This window comes from Schistocerca serialis, chromosome 3 (genome assembly GCF_023864345.2).
Source record: "Schistocerca serialis cubense isolate TAMUIC-IGC-003099 chromosome 3, iqSchSeri2.2, whole genome shotgun sequence".
In the NCBI taxonomy this organism is placed as follows: domain Eukaryota; kingdom Metazoa; phylum Arthropoda; class Insecta; order Orthoptera; family Acrididae; genus Schistocerca; species Schistocerca serialis.
The window spans coordinates 453,016,251-453,039,697 of NC_064640.1; the positions used below are offsets into that span (position 1 = coordinate 453,016,251).

General features: G+C 39.6%; 1 protein-coding gene across 3 annotated transcripts in view; it reads left to right on the forward strand.

Moving 5' to 3' along the window:
• Nucleotides 1-23,447, forward strand: part of LOC126470355 (epidermal growth factor receptor kinase substrate 8-like protein 1) — a 190,309-nt gene that overhangs the window by 131,031 nt on the left and 35,831 nt on the right. For all 3 annotated transcript variants that reach the window (XM_050098147.1, XM_050098148.1, XM_050098150.1), the window contains exons 2-8: nucleotides 2,115-2,205; nucleotides 5,488-5,558; nucleotides 5,817-6,028; nucleotides 6,137-6,292; nucleotides 13,387-13,567; nucleotides 18,952-19,168; nucleotides 20,060-20,180. In XM_050098147.1, coding sequence (XP_049954104.1) covers nucleotides 2,150-2,205; nucleotides 5,488-5,558; nucleotides 5,817-6,028; nucleotides 6,137-6,292; nucleotides 13,387-13,567; nucleotides 18,952-19,168; nucleotides 20,060-20,180 — 1,014 coding nt within the window. In that variant the 5' untranslated portion in view covers nucleotides 2,115-2,149. The remainder of the gene's footprint in view (nucleotides 1-2,114; nucleotides 2,206-5,487; nucleotides 5,559-5,816; nucleotides 6,029-6,136; nucleotides 6,293-13,386; nucleotides 13,568-18,951; nucleotides 19,169-20,059; nucleotides 20,181-23,447) is intronic.

Consider the following 23,447-nt stretch of genomic DNA (forward strand, 5'->3'; position numbering starts at 1 on the left):
ACTTTTATTTATCTTAAACATCAGAACTGCAATAGCCCTTACTACTCTACGTTTCAAAAATGTTTTCCTCACACCTTGCTCCCACTACATGAAGCAATGAATGTTTGTTCAATTAAATGCTGTTCGTATCACTTGTACTACAAGCATTCATTCTTTTTTCCACCATTTCTCATTTTCTTTGTTGTAAGCTTCACTTACTCCTACCCTCTCATCTTATTTCTTCCTTCTCCTTCTGTCCTCAATACATCATTTTTGATGTGTTTCCATTTTCAGTAGGTCTACCAGCTTTCTACAATGAGTCTCACATCTACACTGAAGAGCCAAAGAAACTGGTTACACCTTCCTAATGTCTTGTAGGGATTCCGTAAGCACGCAGAAGTGCTGTAGCACGATGCAGCATGGACTCGACTGATGTCTGAAGTCGTGCTGGAGGAAATTGACACCACAAATCGTGCAGGGCTGCCCATGAATCTGTAAGAATGCGAGCGGGTGGAGATCTTTTCTGAACAGCACATTGCAAGGCATCCCAGATATGCTCAATAATGTTCATGTCTGGGGAGTTTGGTGGCTAGTTGAAATGTTTAAATTTAGAATAGTGTTCCTGGAGCCACTCTGTAGCAATTCTTGATGTATGGGGTGTCCCATCGTCCTGCTGTAATTGCCCAAGTCTGTTGGAATGCACAACGGACATGAATGGATGGAGGTGACCAGACAGGGTGCTTATATATGTTACTTGTCAGAGTAGTATCTACATGTATCAGGGGTCCCATATCGCTCCAACTGCACACGCTCCACACAATTACAGAGCCTCCACCAGCTTGAACGGTCCTGCTGACTTGCAGGGTGCATGGATTCATGATGTTGTCTCCATACCCGTACACGTCTATCCGCTCGATACAATTTGTAAAGAGACTCGTCCGACCAGGCAACATGTTTCCAGTCATCTACAGTCCAATGTCAGTGTAGACGGGCCCAGGCGAGGCGTAAAACCTTGTATCGTGCAGTCATCAAGGGTTCGCGACTGTGTCGTGCAGTCATCAATATCGATACTATTTCATTGAATGGTTTGCACGCTGACACTTGTTGATGGCTCAGCATTGAAATCTGCAGCAATTTGCAGAAGGGCTGCACTTCTGTCACATTGAATGATTCTCTTCAGTTGTCACTGGCCCCTTTCTTCCAGCCACAGCGATGTCAGAGATATGATATTTTACCGGATTTCTGATATTCACGGTACACTCGTCAAATGGTTATACGGGAAAATCCCCACTTTGTCACTACCTCGGAGATGCTGTGTCCCATCACTAGTGCACTGACTATAACACCACGTTCCCTTAAATGTTGATAACCTGCCATTGCAACAGCAATAAATGATTTAACAAATGCGCCAGACACATATTGTATTATATATGCATTGCCGACCGCAGCACTATATTCTGCCGATGTCTGTATTTGAATACGCATGTCTATACCAGTTTCTTTGGTGCTTCAGTGTAGTACCGTAACTTACAATTATCTGATCTGCAATAATGTATCTGATTTGTCCTAACCATTTTAACTAAATTCAGTAATAGTTTATGAATAAGAATTACACACAGTTATGTCTCAATTTTTTTAAATTTTAATTTGGGTGGAAATGTTGAGGCAGTAATATCTCGAACATTATATACAACTTAATTAAGTTTACATTACTTCCCCATATTGTTTCTGTGTCAGAAGAACATTATACTGACTATGGCACCAGACACATGGAGGTATTTAAGGTGTGTGCGAATATGTGGCAGTAATATAAAACTGATGAATGTTCAAGGTAGAGCTCGTAGGCAACTTAATCTATTCCCATTGTTTAAACAGTCTGCAAATCCCACTGTTAGAATGAAAAACATCATCTCAGATTTGGGATAATAGTTATTACATGTAATTATAGTGATAAGTAATCATTTAAATGCATTAATAGTAATTAGTAATTAACAAAGAGAGTGTGTGTGTGTGTGTGTGTGTGTGTGTGTGTGTGTGTGTGTGTGTGTGTGTGTGTGTGTGTGTGTGTCTCTCACTTCGTCTGGGTCTGTGAATGTGGAATATGGAAGACAACTTACAAGTGTATTATGTTACAGGCAAAAGAGGTTCCCTCCTTGGTGTAGAGGCAACCATGCCAGGAGTCAGGCACCCATCACCGGATGAGAGCTGGGAGGACAGTAGTTACAGGTAGGGCTACTACTTCCACTGCTGTGTTCTTTCGTGGTTCATTGTGTTTGTATTGAGCTAATTGAAATTTAGAATTTGAGACTACACTTCCCTTTTTCTCACTGATATAATCCATGCTGGATAATGAATAACACCAACAGAGAAGCTATATATAGATAACAACAGTTTCATACTAATGATTAAGTTCACTTGTAAAGTAGTTATGAATCCAAAGACTGTGCCAGTCATAGTCCTGTTGGATGAAGTATTTTCTTTTCTTCCTCTGACCTGTGGATTTGTTTAGACATATAATTATTAGGAGAACCTGCAGATTAACACCCAGTCTAAATCAAGGTACCAGATAAATTTTCACAAAAAGAAGAAACAAAAGTTTAAAGATAACGGGGGTGGGGTCAAACCCAGAACACTTGGATATATAGTTTAGCATTTATTGGGTGAGTCATAAAGCCATATGCACTCTTAGACCAGCTAAGAATAGTGATAAATAGTGATAAATAAAGTGATGTTAACCTTCCAGGTGTGTGTGTGTGTGTGTGTGTGTGTGTGTGTGTGTGTGTGTGTGTGTGTGTGCTGGTAATTGTCCTCCTGCATGTGTCATCTTCTCAATGCCTCTATTTACTGATTAGTGAGCTATCCCCATACAGTTAACTACTAGAAGGAGTAATCCTGTTTATGATACTGCAAATGTTGCGTGCAATGTGCATCAAGGGTGGTGCACTTAAGAAAAGTGGAACAACTAAGAACAGGTCTAAGATAATAGATTTTGCACTGTGTTATACATATGTGCTGGTTGTATAAAGTAAAGTATTAATTAGTACCGATATAAGAATGATTAATAGGTTCTGCAGCTTCTGTCCATTTGGACTGTTATCTATGTTTAGGGTCTTGTTTTTTATTCATAGACATTATGAATTTAGTATCCCATTGTGGGTGATGCACACTACAAGAAGATAAATGTGCCCAGGTAGCCAAGAACTTTATTACTAACACAGAGAGTATACAATGACATTCAGTTCTGGATAGCAACTGAAACTGTTTCAGAATGAATGCAACTGAAAGGTTATCATATTATGGCGAAAGTTTGTCACTAGCACAATAACAGTTCTTGAATGTACAAGCTGAGTACACAGTCTGTTACAGTAAGGGAAACACTGCTGTAGGCAAGGTTTGTATATATGGCTCTGACAATGTTCTTGGTTCCAACAGGGCTTTGCTGTGCTCTGATGAATAAACCCATGAAACATCAAATGTTAAGTGTCGATGTTGAGGTCGAGGTTGGAACTGGCACTGACTGGGAACCTGCTGGGCAGCACCTTTTAAGGCCACCCAGTAGAAGAGTGCTGGGAAGTTGTCTAGTATTATGTGGCTCATGGAGGCAAGCAAGTGCTGGCAACAGCAGCACTGTATATGGCCAGTGTGGTGCTCACGGATACTGCAGCAGCTGTCGAAGGCAGAATGGTCTGCAGTTGAGTTGCAGGCATCTTGACAAGGGAGCAACCCACACCACTCTGTTGTGTGATGTCTGGCTGGATTGTGAGGGACCATCTGAATGCCACAGTGACATTTGGAATTTATTTTAGTGCATTATATTAGCTAATCTCTTGTTAAATCAGGAGGAAATTTAATCAACCATAACTAAAACTTCTTTATAACAGTAAAGATTCAGTTAATTTGTAAATATAGACAGAATGAGATTTAAATATTTATAAAATGCTACTAAAAAAGGAGATAGAATGAGCCTTCTTTTGTGTTTTGAAGATATTTGTGGAAGTACTCATGTTAAACAGTAATAGGAATAGGACAATGCTTGCAGCTAATAGTGTCAAAAGTTAGTCACAAACAGGGAAGAACACTAGAATCCAAATAGTATTACCTTCTGTATGTGAAAATCTAGCACCAAGGTGATGGGAGCTGAAATAGATGTAGTTGAATGAACCAGAATATGTAATTCTTGAACTCATAGATGTCATCATCAAAGACTGTCACTTGCTAAGGAGTCTGATTCTTTTGGGATCTCAGCTCATTGGTTATGGGTTCTCTGATGGTTACATGGATCACTTATGGAATTGCAAATCCTTCCACAATGATGACAGACATTTTCTTCAACCACAGCTTGCTCATGTTGTTCATTCAAATGGCGATACACTACTTCCTTGCCTGTCATTTGTGCACTTCATATTTTTGACCTGCCTCTTTGAAGTGTTGACGACATGCTAATCAACTAGATGCTTAGGCTCCCAATTCTGAGTATTGATCAAGCATTTCTGCATGTTGCATTTTGATGCATCTTAATACCTTTTGCACTGTCCTCCATATGTACATTATCCACCTGTAAGATGGGTGTCCATGATTTGCTTATGGAGATGAGAGTCTTGCATAGGGAACACATGACCACTCCACCAAAATTTATGTTTGTTTATTGTTGCCTCAATGCCAATAGCATTTGCTTTTTGGAGGACACCAATTTTACTAAGCTTGCCATTTTATTTTAAGGATTTTCTTCAGGGAATGCTGATTACATTTCTACAAGCAAATGACATCTCTCCTGCAGGTGGTCAAAGTTTCAGTGCCATAATTTAATCTTGGTATTATAGTAGACTGCTACACATACAGCTCAGCCCATGAGCTGATGTTATAATTATTGAAAACCCCTTTCTTTAGGTGACCAAACTCTGTGCTGGTGTATTTGGGGCAATGTTGAATTTCAGCATCAGTGTTTTCACAAGTTGATAGGTAAGAGCTAACATAAGGGAAAATGTCATATGCCTTGCAAAAACTCGCCATTGATTATGGTGTTGAGAGGCGTTGCTTAAGCAATTTAAGTAGGCTAATACAGAATATGGGTCTTTTTGAGGTTAAGAACTAGGCCAATGCCTGTAGATAATCTTTTGATTTGGACAGAACAACATTGTCATCAGCATATTGGAACTCAGTATTGCTAGTTAAAGGTGTTTTTTTTACTGGTCGTAAGTTGCTTTAAGTTGACTGATGCTCCATCACTCCTGTAATCCATTTCTGTACCCGATGATAATTTTGCTTTCACAAGATGAACGATTGATAAGTAGGCCTAGAAGTACTTGCGTGGATTTACATTAGATGGTTCTAATTATACCTGCTTTGGAATCTGAAATGAGTAATGACTCAGATTAAATAAAATCATTCATATTTCAAGGAAAAAATTAATATTAATTTGTGTGACTGAGAATGTGAGTATTCTATTGAATCAGTGGATGTATCTTTAGGTAAATGCTTTAACTAATATTTTCTTTTGTTTATTTTCAGAACTTCATATTCTTCTGATCCAAGAAGCATGTATCACCACAGCAGCATCCATTCAAATGGCTACTCTGGAGGTTAGTATTTGTCTGATGCTCCCTATGCAATCTGAATTGCAGAACTGAATTTCATGTGCAATATTGAAGAAATAATGTTACACAATAATGTTATACAACTTTATAACATAGTGTTCAGATTGTGCTGCTTTCATGTACTGAGCTTTGCAGTTCATAACACTTATGAAAATACAGAAAAAGTAACAGTGAAGAAAATTTGAATATTTGAAACATTTCTATTTATCTTCCAAAATGGAGCTCATATAATACTATTTGCAGATGGCCAACAAAGTGTGGTTGGAGAAGATGCTCCAACCTACGTTATGGAGCATCTTGCCACATTTTCTGTATCAAAAGAGACAGGAATTGTTTATCCAGCAGATGGTATGAGAAGACTACTACAGTTAGAAAAGTCAAATGGTATTTGGTCACAAAAAATGTCGTTGCGCTTGGACCGACAGGAAGTATTGATAATGGACTATGAAACAGGGGTGTGTGTTTATTGTTTTCCCATATACACTTACTCTGTCTCATTTGTATTTATCTGTATCTTATAGTCAAGAGTTTACATTTAACTGTGTGACTGTTATGTGCTGTAGGCTGTCATGGAACGTTTCCCTGTTGCTCTGATACAAGAACCTACGGCTTTCACTAGTCATGACCCAATGGAGATTTACAACAACATCCTGGTATTTGTTGTTGGTGATGAAAGACATGAACGTGCTGGACAACGTTCGGAAATGCACATATTTCAGGTAAATTTTGCTTGAATTGCTAGGATCTTTGTAGGAGACATTCACTGCCTGTCATATGATTTCACTTCATCTTAAATCTATACTAGACAACATTTTCTTTCAAGAAATTTTGCTCCCATATTTCAGAAATTATTCATATTCAACAATGAGGGTACTGTCTGACATACATTTTACATGTGGCCTCCTAATTTTTTCACAACAGCATATATGTGAGAAGTTATCTTCATGTTAAAGCTGTTGTAAGTGTCAATGTGGTGAAAATTATGTAGGGCAGGCAATCTGCACAGTGTCATACTACTATACCAGTAAGGACAATGTATCAATCATACAATGTAGGCTTTCACGGCTGATATTGTCTTCACTTAAAACTTCCGTACTGATAGGCCGTGGTTGATGTATAAAACTCTCCCCTGATGTTTTGTCTCCGACTGCAGGAGACATGCTCTGTGTTTGCCACTTTACCTTGGAAGATGTCTCCTGCAGTCGGAGACAAAACATCAGGGGAGCGTTTTATACATCGACCACGGTCTATCAGTCTGGAAGTTGTAAGTGAAAACAATGTATCAGGTTTGTAAACTTGGAACAGTCACTGATGGCTGAACATAGAAATAAGATATCTTTCAAAGATGTGAAGATTTTATCCCATGCTGCAACTTTATGGGGCTTCATAACAAAAAAAAAGTGGTAAAAATTCAGATCTGCACTAGCAGATTTAACAGACAGTTTGTGTAATTCTTAAATGACCTGAGTCAGGTGCTGAAAGAAATTGAGTATCCTCAAAGAACCAAAGTAAAAAACTTTATTTCAAATAAAAGTGATGGTGCTGAAGGCAATCTCCATTCTCCTTCCACCTTGTAGCCCTGGCAGAGATGAATAGGGGGGCGGTACTCATTTCACTGTCTATTTTCTACTCTGCCAATAGTAAGCCAGACTACACACATTGCTCATGGCAGTCAGTCAGCTCCTAATGAAAAACCTGGTGAAAATTTTCACAAGTTTCAGTTCCAACTCAAACATTATTTTGCTTGAACAATGAAAAAATTTAATGCAGATATTTCATGTATTTTCTATTAAAAATTCAATGATCTGAGTAATTCAAACAAAAGTACATCCAAATCATTTCAAGAGATTACATCTATTTAAATGAATTACATTTGTACGTACAAACTCTAGTGAATTAATTTTTTACAATTACAGCTATTATTGATACATGACAAACAGTCTTACATATTACTTGCTGTTCACAAGCACAGAATTTTATGAGAAATACACTCCTGGAAATGGAAAAAGGAACACATTGACACCGGTGTGTCAGACCCACCATACTTGCTCCGGACACTGCGAGAGGGCTGTACAAGCAATGATCACACGCACGGCACAGCGGACACACCAGGAACCGCGGTGATGGCCGTCGAATGGCGCTAGCTGCGCAGCATTTGTGCACCGCCGCCGTCAGTGTCAGCCAGTCTGCCGTGGCATACGGAGCTCCATTGCAGTCTTTAACACTGGTAGCATGCCGCGACAGCATGGACGTGAACCGTATGTGCAGTTGACGGACTTTGAGCGAGGGCATATAGTGGGCATGCGGGAGGCCGGGTGGACGTACCGCCGAATTGCTCAACACGTGGGGCGTGAGGTCTCCACAGTACATCGATGTTGTCGCCAGTGGTCGGCGGAAGGTGCACGTGCCCGTCGACCTGGGACCGGACCGCAGCGACGCACGGATGCACGCCAAGACCGTAGGATCCTACGCAGTGCCGTAGGGGACCGCACCGCCACTTCCCAGCAAATTAGGGACACTGTTGCTCCTGGGGTATCGGCGAGGACCATTCGCAACCGTCTCCATGAAGCTGGGCTATGGTCCCGCACACCGTTAGGCCGTCTTCCGCTCACGCCCCAACATCGTGCAGCCCGCCTCCAGTGGTGTCGCGACAGGCGTGAATGGAGGGACGAATGGAGACGTGTCGTCTTCAGCGATGAGAGTCGCTTCTGCCTTGGTACCAATGATGGTCGTATGCGTGTTTGGCGCCGTGCAGGTGAGCGCCACAATCAGGACTGCATACGACCGAGGCACACAGGGCCAACACCCGGCATCATGGTGTGGGGAGCGATCTCCTACACTGGCCGTACACCACTGGTGATCGACGAGGGGACACTGAATAGTGCACGGTACATCCAAACTGTCATCGAACCCATCGTTGTACCATTCCTAGACCGGCAAGGGAACTTGCTGTTCCAACAGGACAATGCACGTCCGCATGTATCCCGTGCCACCCAACGTGCTCTAGAAGGTGTAAGTCAACTACCCTGGCCAGCAAGATCTCCGGATCTGTCCCCCATTGAGCATGTTTGGGACTGGATGAAGCGTCGTCTCACGCGGTCTGCACGTCCAGCACGAACGCTGGTCCAACTGAGGCGCCAGGTGGAAATGGCATGGCAAGCCGTTCCACAGGACTACATCCAGCATCTCTACGATCGTCTCCATGGGAGAATAGCAGCCTGCATTGCTGCGAAAGGTGGATATACACTGTACTAGTGCCGACATTGTGCATGCTCTGTTGCCTGTGTGTATGTGCCTGTGGTTCTGTCAGTGTGATCATGTGATGTATCTGACCCCAGGAATGTGTCAATAAAGTTTCCCCTTCCTGGGACAATGAATTCACGGTGTTCTTATTTCAATTTCCAGGAGTGTACAATTGGCAGTCTAATTTCTTTAAGGATGTGAAGCTTTTGTAATAAATGCATGGCTACTTTATATGTAATTTACTATAGTTGTTGTACTTGTCATACATAATCTGCATCTTTGTTGTGGTATAGTACCAAAGACAGTAGAATTGCGCATAAGAAAATTATTGTTTGAATGCAGCATCTCCCTTCAGTGGCTCCAAAAGCCAAATAGCTTTCAGAAAAGTTCTCCTTAGTCATTATCATGGTGAGGACAGTATTAAAAGTCTCAACTTATAGGTCTTTAGCATCCATGTCATTTTCAAATGGTATGACTGATGTGTGGTTACTGCAATGTTCAAATGTACCTATGCTTCTGGTTTTGATTCCATTGATACCTAGTGCCATTGACATTGTATGTGATATCAAACTTACTACCTGAGCCCCATCTTATTCTGTTACTCACTCCTGTAAACGGGAACGTGTTATGCAGGTCTTGGAGTCACTTGCATCCCTCTAGAAAAGTTTTTACTGAGTTTAACGAAGGCAATGATGGCCTGATGTATTCAACAATGCCATTTGGCTACACTGTCTAAAGGATCGTTCTAAGAAATACCAAATTAAGATCAACCTGAAGATGCCTAAATAAGGCGAAACGTGTAGTTGAAAAATATAAAAAAAAACTAAAATTGCAACCAAGACTGTTTTTAACCACTACTAGAAGTGTTTAAATTTTGAATCGCTTGACACAGCTGGAAACGTAAGGAAATTTGATTCATTGAACCCAGTAATGTTTTTTATAAATTTGTGCAAATTTAGCAATCAGGTCTGATTGCAGAATGAACTAGTCTCAGAATATGTTTCTTTTACAAGGGGCAATCAATAAGTAATGCAACACATTATTTTCCTTGGCCATTTTTGGTTGAAAAAATGCGGAATTTGTTGTGGAATGTATTGGAATATTTCTGCTTCAGTGTGTATAGTTTAATGAAGTTCCAATGGGTAGTGACACTATAATCTTCAAAATGGCATCTGTAACAGAGGTGTCTCAGCAGAGAGCTGTCATTGAGTTTCTTTTGGTGGAAAACCAGGGCCTTGCAAAATGTCTATGGAGACCCAGCAGTGAACTAAAGGATGGTGAGTTGTTGGGCAAGGTGTCTGTCATCATTGCAACAAGATCATGGAAACCTGTCTGATCTCCCATGTACAGGCTGGCTGCACACAGCTGCTCAACTGGACATCTCTGTTGGTAGTGCTGACATGCTCGTCCACCAGTTGGGATGCTCGAACGTGTGTGCTTGTGGGGTTCCTTGCTACCTAACAGAAGACCTTAAAGAGCAACAAAGGACAATCTGTGCAGAATTGCTTGTGTGTTACAAGACTGATTGTGATAATTTTTTGTTGAAAATTTTCTCAGGCAATGAAACATGGGTTCATAACTTTGAACCAGAAAACAAAATGGCAATCCATGATTGGTGCCACACCAAGAAAGAAGAAAAAGTTCAAAACTGCACTGTCATCCAGTAAAGTCATGGTGATGGGCTTTTAGGACTCTGAAGGGGCTGTTCTGTTTGCTACCCTCATTCATGGTGCAATGATCAAATCTGAAATATATTGTGCTACCCTCAAGAAACTGAAGAAATGCATTCAGTGTGTTTGTCACCACAAAAATGCAAATGAACTTCTGATTCTGCATGATGACGCAAGGATTCTCACAAGTCTGCACACTTGAGAGGAGTTTACAAAACTTCATTTGATCGCTCTACGTCATCCACTTTACAGCCCGGATCTCGCACCTTCCAACTTCCATCTTATTAGCCCAATGGAGGATGTACTCCATGGGATGCAGTTTTTGGATGGTGGCGAGGTTATTGATGCAGCAAGATGTGATTCTTCAGTTTCTCCTGGCAAATTTCTTGCTCGAACAGTCCACGGGTGTACTGCTGGTCCATAGTGTCCAATGGGCACAATATTTTGGTGATAAGACATGTCACCATCGTCAGGTGCACTGACAAACTGCACAGGGTGCGCACATTCTCTGACGCAGAGAGTTCTTCCCCAAGAGCTGGGACACCTCAAAACTGTATTCCGGAAAAACAGGTGCTTGGAATGGCAGATCAGATGCGCTCTCCGCCCCACTTCTACAGTACAGCGTGTGGAGATGGAAGAAGTCACGGAGAAAGAGATAGCCATTGCCTATATAGCACATACTGGTGCACTATTGGGGAAAATAGGATGAATATTGAGGAAACACCGAGTAGGAACTGTCTTTTGCCCGCCAAATAAAACACGAGCATTATTGGGAAGTGTCAAAGACTATCTTGGTTTGCAGAAGGCTGGCATATACCAGATTCTGTGTGAATGTGGGAAGACTTATGTTGGACAGACAGTGCGCACCATTGCAGATCATTGCCGAGAACATCAGAGGCACACTTGACTTGGTCACCCCAACAAGTCGTCGCTCACAGACCACTGTCTGTCTGAAAATCACAAAATGGACTACCAACATACCAGGGTCTTCGCACAGACATCTAAATACTGGGTCAGCATTGTTAGAGATATTATTGAAATTCATTCCAGGGACGGACTCATCAACCGAGATTGCGGCTAATGCCTCAGCAAGGCGTGGGAACCAGCATTTAGTCTAACTAAAAAGACGTTCAGCAAAGGAAACAAACGGGAAACTAGGACGGATGAGGCAATTACATCGACGCCACCACAGACGCTGACGCCAGCGTCTCAGTGACCGCTGTCGCGGGGGCGTGGACTGCAGAGAGAACGCCTCGTGAGGGGAGGGGATTTAATACAGCCACCTGCCTGCAGGAGCTCAGTTCGTCAGTGCACCTGATGATGGCGACATGTCTGATCATCGAAATATCGTGCCCATTGGACACTATGGACCGGCAGTACACCCATGGACTGTTCGAGCGATGCAGCAGGATGTTTGTTCTGGTGTTGAGCAGTAAAGTGCTACCTTGCAGGCTTACAGGCCCGCCAAGTAAGGTGATATAAATCTGTTGCATTGAATGGAGATTAAATTGAATTATACAGTTTTTTAGCCAGAAGAATGGGAAATAATATGGTGTACTGGAATCCTGAATGAAACTGATCTGCTTTCAGGAGAAAAATGTGTTGCCTTACTTATTGAATGCCCCTCATAGATTCTTAGGTATTTAAATTTTTTAAAAAATGTAAGTAAAATCAAACACAGAAAATTATGATATTGTTAGATGAGGTGTGGTACATATTGAATAAAGGGTTTATAAATGACAAATCTAGTATTATTTAATGTATTAACTCATGACATTACATCAGACAGTTCCACCTCTATATTTTCAAATTCCCTGTTATCTAACGTGCAGACCCTGCATATTTCAGTACTTACCTTTGGAGTCCTGTCACACTTAGAAAAATGGCCCAACATATTTTCCATAACTATGTGCCTTTTACTTTTATTTATCTACTTTTTTATTTCCTATCATTTATTGCCTTCTTCTTCAAACTGTTTTTCCCTTTTTTATCTTCATTTGCCTAACTTACTTATAATTATAATTAAACTTACGTTTGTTCATTTTTGTTTTGATAGCCATTTACATCTTATTTCTCAACCACATAAAGTATTTTTCTACAGTTAGGTAATAAGCTTCTCCTCCACACAGTTTTGTTAATTTATCTGGGATTTTAATCCTGCATAATTACAATGTCTTTGTCTTTGCAACATTTAGGTTGCAGTTAATGGAATATTTCAAATGATATTTTACCACTTTCATACAGTTTTTGTTACTCTTTTTTCCTCTATTAGTATTTTAGGAAAATGTCACGATATACAAAACTTCAGTTCGCTGCCACTTTATTGTACTGCAATGGGAGAAAACAAGACCTTTACATTTGTTCAGCAGTGCCTTATTTTCAATCTGTAGATGTTCAGAATGTTATTTTTTACAGATATTGTGTCACATTGATAAACAGTTGCCCAATATAATATTTTGAGACTGTCTACTTGAGGAAAGGACAATACTTACTAATGAAATATAACATCTCCTGAAATGTTCCTAAGGGCTGCTTTTTATTGTAGAAAGGAAGATTTAATGTCCCATTGATGATGAAGCCATTAGAGGTAGAGCAAAATGTCAGTTTTGTGTCATAACCACTATATCATCACATTCCTTTCATATAATAGTGAGTTGACATTCAGTGGTTTCAGTACACTTTCTGTGTTGTAATAACTTCATTTAGTCATCCTAGTATGTCTGTCCCGTCTGTATTGTCTGTTTTAGATGTTTTTTAACTGTATGTTCACAAAGTACTTCTGTTTATACATTGAAGAGAGTAATATGGTTCAGTTACCAAAAATTTTATATTTCGTTATTAGTAAATGTTAATTGTCATTGTATCTCTCTGAATAATGTGCCTTTTGATTGTTGATGTAGTGCCAGACAGTGTCAGCCCAAGAACTAGTTGAGGATTTGAAGATGCTACGAGTTGGAAAAATACCTCCTGGAAGGCAGTCTCGCCATATTCCACCACCACCAGCAACTCCCCCTCCAGAACCACCAAGTAACGGAATAAGTGTAAGAGAACAGGTTTCAGTCTTCAATGCTGCAGCTCATCGTAAGTAACAACTCAAAATATTTATGCCATAGCAACTAGAAAGTTGATAAATATATTTCATACTGCTTATCTACATCAGTAATTAATAATTGTCAAAATACATCAGGGTTGTGACTGGGAGGGGCAGAAGATGTGAAGGGTAGAGGGGAAGGGAGAGGTTTGGAACACACTCCAGGGCTCTGTGCTGTTAGAAGAAAGTAAAGAAAGAAAATGAGGTTTTAACACTTTGTCGTCAACAAGATCATTAGACATTGGTCAGTTGCCAGTCTCCATTGGTGACTCACATAGAGAATATCAAGTCAAATATTTAGCTTATTCTGCTAATTTTCATAGTTTAAGCCTTAAATTCCTTGCATGTTTTTGTGTGCATGCATAGTTTAATTCTTAAATTTGTTGCACATTTTTGTAGGTCAGGGAGTAGTCTTGTAAATTAGTATCTGTATAGTGTATATTTGCACAATCTGTAGCACATGAGTTATTTGTTTTGAAAGGTCAATGGCTGTTGATCACAGCAGTCAGCAGCCAGCCTTCATTTGTGACACCAGAAGAGCAGCAAGTTGCGTATTTAATTTTTCTTGTTTTTGTTGTTTAATTCTTAAATTGGTAGTAGTTGGATGAATATTGTGTGTGTGTGTGTGTGTGTGTGTGTGTGTGTGTGTGTGTGTGTGTGTGTGTGTGTGTGTGTGTGTTGATGTGGACATGGACGTGGACATGGACATGGACATGGTCGTGGTCACAGGAAGAGCTGGCTGCAGTTCACAAGCAGCTGAAGATGGAGATGTTCAGCCATCCACAGGTTGCTGCCTTGGGTCGATGGAGCATCTGGCGCATACATGGCACACCTCAAGTGCAACTTGTTTTGCCTTCATGCTCTGCTGCCAATGCAACTTGCAATGTATCTGGCACAGGGATCCACACTTTCCGCAGGTTGAGTGACAATTTGTAGTGCGTTCGTGTCGCCCAAGGCGGAAACTCAATGTGGAGACTGCGCGTCTGATGTCATCCATTCACCTTTTGAGTGGACAGGTGTCAATTGATTCAACAGGGTCTGAACAGGGATAGAAGTTTACTATTAGGTGCTTTAAGGAGTCCCTTTAGGAAAATAACATCCAGGGTTGGAAAGAAAACCAAAGTGCACTGTGTATGTCTGCTGGAAGGGATCATCCAAGATGTGGAGGAGGCCTTTCCTGCAGCTACAGTGTGTGTGAGATGCAGTTGGCTGCAGGTTGTGGCTCATGTTGGCACCAGTGACATCTGTTGCTTATGTTCTGAGGCCATTTTCAGTTTGTATGGGTTGGAGGAACTGGCCTTGCATGCAGAGTGCAAGTAGAGCCCACAATTTGCAGCATTGTTCCTAGATCTGATTGATGTCCTTTGGTTTGGAGCTGAGGGAGGGGAGGGGAATTTCAACCAAAGCACTCACTCACTCCGTCTTCAGGCCACAAGTGGCCCACCGGGACCATCCGACTGCCGTATCATCCTCAGATGAGGATGCGGAGAGGAGGGGCGTGTGGTCAGCACACCGCTCTCCCAGTCGTTGTGATGGTTTTCTTTGACTGGAGCCACTACTATTTGGTCGAGTAGCTCCTCAATTGGCTTCACAAGGCTGAGTGCACCCCGAAAAATGGCAACAGCGCGTGGCGGCTGGATGGTCACCCATCCAAGTGCCGACCATGCCCGACAGCACTTAACTTCGGTGATCTCACGGGAACCGGTGTATCCACTGTGGCACGGCCGTTACCTTCTCAGCCAAAGGCTCCATTGATTTTGGCTGCAGATTTCTAGATCTTCATTATGTTGTGGAGAATTGTAGGACTCCCCTTGATAGGTCAGGTGTGCAGCACACAAAGAATGCAGCTACTCAGATAGCAGAGTACTTGTGGAGTGCACATGAGGTTTTTTTTAGTCTAAGCAGTCGTTTGAGGTTCTCTGATGAACATTCATTAGTCAATATGCAGAGAGCAAAATCAGACTGTGTACAAGGTAAAGACACTTAGATTCTCAAAATTTTAACAGTAAATTTTTGAACTACTTATAACAAAGTTCCTGAACTTAACTGCCCTCCAGAAAAGTTGTCATGCTCAAATTATTCTTGGAACTCAAATCTGGCTTAAACCCGAGGTAGAAAACTCTGAAATATTTAGCGAGGTATGGAACATTTATCAAAAGGACTGACTGGATGCCATTAAAAGTGAGTGTTTATTGCTGTTGACAAAAATAATGTTTCTGTCATGGTTGAAATTGAGTCTGACTTTGAAGTTATTTGGATGTGAGTAATAGACCTAAGCAAACTCAAGTTTTTTGTCAGCCACCCGATTCCACCATAACAGTTGTAGAATCTTTCAAAGAAAGTCTATTCTCAGTAGTGTGGAAGTACCCAGATCATGCAAAATTAGTTGGAAGTGGCTTTAATCTACTGAGTGTAGACTGGGATTTCTATGAATTCATTGCAGGTGATAACAACAGACAGTTTTGTGGAGTACTTTTGAATACATTTTCCAAAAAATTTCTTGAACAGCTAGTTACACAATCCACGTGCAATAGAAATATTTTAGACCATGTAGCTACAAACAGGCCTGTACTTATCGAGAGTATGAATGTAGAGACAGGGATTAATGATCATGATGTTATCGTAGCGATGACGGTTCCTAAAGTTAATAAATCTATCACGAAGGCTAGGAGAGCATTTATGCTGGATAGAGCAAATAAGCAGTTGTTAGTGTCTGACAGGCAATGAACGGACATAATTTTGTACCAATTAAAGAATTATGGACAAAGTTTAAACTGATTGTAAATTGCGCTACGGGTAAATATGTGCCGAGTAAATGGATTAATGACAGAAATGACCCACTGTGGGTTAATAACCAAATTTGGAACATGCTGAGGAAGCAGAGGTTATTGCAGTCTCAGTTCAAAAAAGAACATGCTAATGTCGATAGGCAGAAGTTAGTTAGAAAGTTGTATGTCTGTAACAAGATCAATGCATGAAGCATATAACTTCCCCCATCATAGCTTTGTGAAAGAGCTTGTTGAGAACCTGAGAAAATTCTTGTTTTGCATAAAATTGCCAAGCGGGTCGAAGGATTCCACCTATTCACTTGTTGAGTAGTATGGTGTGGACATAGAAGAATTCAAAAGGAAAGCTGGATTCTTAAATTTTGGATTTAAGAAATCATTCACATAGAAGGATCATACAAACATCCCACTATTTGACTATCACACAGACTCCTGTATGGAAGACATAGTAATAGGCATCCCTGGTGTAAAGAAGCAACTGAGAGTTAAAAAGAAGTAAGTTGCCAGTTCCAGATGGAATACCACTTTGGAGAGTACACTGTGGCATTGGCCCCCTACTTAGCTTGAATTTATTGCATATCTCTCTCCAAGCACAAAGTCCCAAGTGACTGGTAAAACGTGCAAGTGACTTCTATCTATAAGAAGGGAAAATAATGGGCCTGCATAATTACAGACCAGTAACCTGAAAATCAGTTTGCTGCAGAACTCTTGAGCATATTGTGAGTTTCAGTATAATAAATTTCTTGAAGACAGAAATGCTTCAGTCCACAGATCAGCACAGATGTAGAAAGCATCATTCATGGGAAACTCAGGGTGCCCTTTTCTTGCATGATATACCGTGAATCATGGATGGACAACTGGCAGACTCCATACTCCTAGATTTCCAGAAAGCATTTGACACAGTGCCCCATTGCAGACTGTTAATGAAGGTATGAGCATATGGAATAGGTTCCCAGATACATGAGTGGCTGTAAGACTTCTTAAGTAATAGAACTCAGTATAATGTCCTCAACGGCAAGTGTTTGTTAGAGACAAGAGTATCATTAGGAGTGCTCCACGAAAATGAGATAGGACTGCTCTTATTCTCTATATACATAAATGATATGATGGACAGGGAGAGCAGCAGTCTTTGGCTGTTTGCTGATGATCTTGTGTATGTGAAGGTATTGTCATTGAGTGACTGCAGGAGGTTCAAAATGACTGAAGATAAAATTTTTAGTTGGTATGATCAATAGCAACTTGCTCTAAATGTTAAAAAAGTTTATGCAGATGAGGTGGAAAAACAGTCTTGTAATGTTTGAATATAGCATTAGCAGTGTACTGCTTGACACAGTAGCATTGATTAAATACAGTATGTAATCATAATGTTGCAGGGCGATATGAAATGGAACGAGCACGTAAGGATGGTGGTAGAGAAGGCAAATGATCTACTTTGATTTATTGGGAGACTTTTAGGAAAATGTAGCTCATCTATAAAGGGGACAGTGTGTAGAACACTGGTGCAATCCATTCTTGAATACTGCTTGAGTGTGTGAGATGCCCACCAGGCCAGATTAAAGGAAGATATTGAAGAAATTCAAAGAAATGCTGCTAGATTTGTTACCAGTAGGTTTGATCAGCTTGCAGGTATGATGGAGATGCTTCGTGAACACAAATGGGAAGCCCTGGAGGGAAGATTTCTTTTTGCAAAACACTGTTGAGAAAATCTTGAAACCTGGCATTTGAAGCTGACTGCAGAATCATTCTACTGTGGCCAACATACATTTTTGTTAGGACCTTGAAGACAATATAGGAGAAATTAGGGCTAATATGCAGCCATACTGACTGCTGATTTTCCCTTGCTCCATTTGTGAGTGGAACAGGAAAGGAAATCACTAGTAGTGGTATAAGGTACCCACCGCCACGCAAGGTACGGTGGCTTGTGGAGTATGTATGTAGGCATAGATGTAGATTAAGAATGGAGCACAAGCTTGGATCATGATTGTAAAAAAAAACAGATTTAAAGGTTAACAATGATGTTATTCTTCCTTCAGTAAATCTTAATAAACTTAACAAGATTTCTCAAGAGATGTAAGATTCATTTTATCCTCTTTCCTGTTTATTTAAAGTACTATAATTTCTTCAGTAGTCTAATAATTGATTTCCTGGTCCTTGTCTGGCATTAATGTGTCACTAATTATGTTGTAGTTTGTTCCAGAGTGTATACTAGTTTGGTTGCAGATATTTTTCCAGCATGACTTTCTAATAACATATCTAATTTTAAGACATGGACTTTGCTCTGGAAAGCAGTTGAAGATAATCAGTCAATAAAGATGTTAGTTACAGTTTTAATGATTAAGTTGTGAATCTTATATTAAGCCTAGTTTCTTAGTGTGCTCTTTCACCCACTGAATTTACTGAAATGCAGGATTGATTAATTATTATGTGTATTATGTGTTTACATCCAAATAGGAGAGATTTAGAATTGGTATGAGATATTGTGTCAGAAATTGCTTGCTTACTATTGACAAGTGTTATGATTTAAATCTAAAAAGCAACACTCCACATTAATGTAGTAATGGGTTCAGTTAGAATATTTAATTTTTCAGAATCAGAATCACGTGGTGTCCCACATGCAGAATTAGCATCAGGGATGTATCCTCAACGTGATGATATGCCATTGAATGATGATTCAAGTTCAACATCAAGTGAAAAGTATGAACGTGATGTTACAATACTTAATCACTGTTTTGATGATATTGAAAAATTTATTGCAAGGCTTCAACATGCAGCTGCTGCCTCACGAGAACTGGAGCGCAGGCGCAGGTAAATGCGCATACATTATACCTGAGAAAACTAAATCTGACTGTGTATTATATTGTATTACCATTTTGTGAATTCATGCATTACTCAACACAAAATCATATTTATTGTGCATAATAACATTTGAGATTTACAACAGTTATGAGACTACACATACATAATTTCTCTTTGCAACCTCTAGAGGTGACTGTATGGCACATAATTGTTAGTTGCTATTGAATCGTAATACTGAAGAGTGAGTTTCAGTGAATAAAGTGTGTTATTTGTATTCTTATGTATGTGTGTTATTACTAAAGGTGGTGAGATAACAGTGTTCTGTGACAGAAATGACGTGTAGGTCTGCTTTTAGTTGCTGCTTCTTTGTATTTGACATTTATCCTATTATAGGAACTAGTAGTGAAGCAATGATATATGTAAGATGTTTGAATGCCTTGAGTATACTCAAAGATTCTTTTATGTGCCATGATCAGATGTCATTTTATATCTAACCCTATTTGCCATGTCTTTCTTTTTCCAATAATACCAGTTATGAATGATCCATGTCCATGTCTCCACTAAAAGTGGGAAAATATCTTGCTGCTTGCATTATTTTTAGTGCTATATTCTCATTTTGCCTCCACTCCCTCTTCCTGTGCCACATTAATGCACCCACTCAACTGTAGGCTTCCAGAGATTGATGGCATTATAATATATTTTAAAATTGTGTCTTTTAGATGTAAAATAACTGTCATTTGATAATGTCATACACATTTTCTACATTTATCATATATAAAATTGGAATGAGCACTATTCTTTAATAACAAAATAATTTCATCTGTACTGATCAGTGGTAATTGCACATTCTACTCACATAATGCAAATACACTATTTATTTCATTTCTCTGTAAACAACAGGACTCGCAAGTCAAAGAAGAAAGATCTGGGTGATGGTATGCTGACAATGAGGGCAAAGCCTCCACCAGAAGCAGAATTTGTAGATATATTTCAGAAATTCAAGCTTTCCTTTAATTTGTTGGTGAGTAGTATATTTTTTTAAAATGCTAGTAAATACTCTTACTAACAATGTTCTTAACCTGACAAACTCATTTTATTTAAAAACAACAATACAGAAAGGATAGACTACCACTTACCACTCACCACATAAAAAAGTAGGACTATTCAAGCTTTCAGACAAATTCCTTTCTCTTACGCATTCACACAACAACAACAACTTACATTCACATGGCTGCTGCCTCTGAGCACTAGAGCCTGACTGTGACTGGCAGTGTATTGTGTACAGTAGAGGAGCTGTTCAGAGATGACAATTGTTTGTATGAACGTGGCAGTGCACCTTGTCATAAAGCAGCATGTGTGAGGTGGACAATAACATTCCTGGAGTGTACTGGCCTGCCCAGATTCCCAATCTGAGCCCAGTGGAACACTTTTGAGATGAGTTAGAACACTGATTACACTACAGGCCTAGTTTTCAGCATTACTACCTTCTCTGGTTTTAGCTCTTGAGGTGGAATCGACATCCATTCCTCCACAGTCATTCAGATACCTCATTGAATTTGTCCCCACCCAAGAGAGTTCAAGCCATCATAAAGGTGAAGGTGGAACACCCTATTAATGCCTACTAATAGGTGTCAGGATACTTTTGATCAGATAGTGTACTTGGAACAGATATATTGAAAAGATGAGCAATAGCTATGTAAGACATTTGTAATACATGTATCATCCTTTAAAACTGGAGTAGTGTGTAGCTGTATTTTGCAGTTGTACATGTGTTAGTTAACAGTTATTATGAGGAAAGACCACCTCTGACATACTTGATGTATTTCATTTATTTATTGTATAGCATACATTACTAGTTTTTATACAAAGATAAATAAATTACTGTATATCAGCACTTCACTACAACTCTCCAGCATAATATAACACAAAAGACAATAGCTGTCAGTGAATATCAAGATCTTTTATACAAAGTTCTAGGACTTGTAGAAGGGAGTGATTACATAATATTTTGAATTGGGAAATCACACATACCTTAAGAGCTATGAGCATTTGTTCAAGAGAGGAGGTGTGTTTCACAGTTGTGAAGGTGAACAAGTGTTCATAGCTCCTCAAGTATGCATTTTAGAGCCCATATTTATTGGACATTTTTCCTTGTTTTGGTCTGTACTACCCCCTCTGAAAGTTGCCTACCCTATAATCATTGTAACAACAGTACCAGTACTTGTATTCTACTGTGAGAGTTATCAGAACGGCTTTCAATTATAAATTTCGACTCATTCGTTTCTGGGTCAAGGACCATTAACTGAAATTTATACATTTATCCTTCTCCATCATTCTAGAAAGTTTGTAACATCATCATAGTATAACCCTGTATATACATACATTTACAGATGCTGGCACCCACAACTTCGACATTCTGTAGCATTGTTGGATGATGTCTCCGGACATCGTTTCCTATTCAAAATATTATGTACTCACCCCCCTGTACAAGTTGTAGAAGTGTGTTATTGGAATTTTTGATCACCCTGTATAGTTTATCACACCTCTTATCACGGTCAGGAAATCTTTGAAAGGACCGTTGTAGGTACCTGTGGGACATGTTGAAACATGAGCAACTGTCTGTCGTTCATCACCACAGCCACAAGATGGTGATGAAGATTTGCCTTATTTTTGGAAAGTGTCTGCATATCTTCCTCTGCCCATTGTGATGTGTTTCAGAGTAGTCCAAATCATCCTAAGCTGGTTGAATCTTGGGGTGGCTCCTCCTAGATGCAGACAGTTTCAGGCACTGTGGAGGACAGTTTTGTTGCCAACAGCATTTTGTCCGTGGATGCTATTGATTCATTTTCAGTAAGAATCCTGGCTGTCATAAGAGTGGGATGTCTTGATCATAACATTTTTTCCCTCCAGTGGGACTACATCATTCAGTATTGAAAGGTTGGGGTTATCAACATCTTCTGGTATTCATTTAATAGTGCACTCTTCTGTCAGAGATCAGGAGGTGGAATGTGACTCAAGATAGGTAACCAGTAAGTGGGAGTAGGTTGTATTGACCCACTAACTACATGCATGGATACATTAAGTTGCACATCTATGTTTTTCACATATGGACTATTAAGCCAGACAGATGCACAGTACTCCGCTACAGAGTTTACCAGTCTGAGTGCCAAGACTTGAAGAGTGTCTGGTGACACAAGAATGCTATTTCTGATTTCAAGCTTAGCAGATATTCATGTCAAGTGCTCCTTAAAAGAAAGTATACTAACATGATCCCAAGTTATTTTGGATGCACGTTGTGACAAACTTTGTCTTGCTCAAAATAGATATGAGGGCTTTGTGTGCCAATCTGTTGGACAAATGAAAACATGCATCTTCTCTTTCATTTGAGTTAGGTTGTAACCTCAATTTATGAAAGTATTAGCTTAAGATTTCTACATCACTTCAAGTGCTTTCTTTGAAGACTTATCAAGTCTTCGAAGGAAGAACTTGAATACAAATTCATGATTTCCAGATACTGATGGCTCCAGTATACCATTATCATACTTTTGAGTGTCTGTACATAAGATGCATACGGGGCCCGAAGATAGCATATTGAATTGCCAAAACTGGTTATGAAAATAAAATAAAATAACTTCTCAAATTGCATGACTGTTTGCTGATTTTCCTTTTTACATATTCACCGCTTCTGTCTTAGCTGCTCTTAAAGAATTCCGATCTGTTTGCAAAATTCCACCAATAATCGTCAAGCACAGTATCAGTTCACCAGATAAAATAGATACATTTTAAGATTGATGATAGACTTCTTGTAGCCATCAGTCTAGCTTTGTATTCAATTGGACTGGTGATACTGATTTTTACTAATACTGCAGTGTAATGTATATTTTTCACATACATTAATAGAAATATTTGTAATAAAGATACTGAGAACTGGAAGTTGGAAGATGGGAAAGGATAGAAAAGCTACATTATAAAATTAGACAAGAATAAAACTACCACACTTTTTTTAACTTACAAGGAAGCTAACTGGCATTAGGAGTTTTTTAAATTGTATGTGTTTATGATACATGAAGTCCAGAACTCAAATATCACTCACCAAAGGTAGTTTGATGCAGATCTAAAAAATTCCCAATAAAATTGATTTTGAAGTTTTCTAAGGAGCTTTAATTCACTGTAGTTATACCAATTTTCACAACTGGCCATGTGACTCAGTCAGTATCCTGGAGGCTGATAATCAGTATCTTGTATGTGTTGTAGCAAGCCTAGATGATACTTTGATAGTTTTACTTCT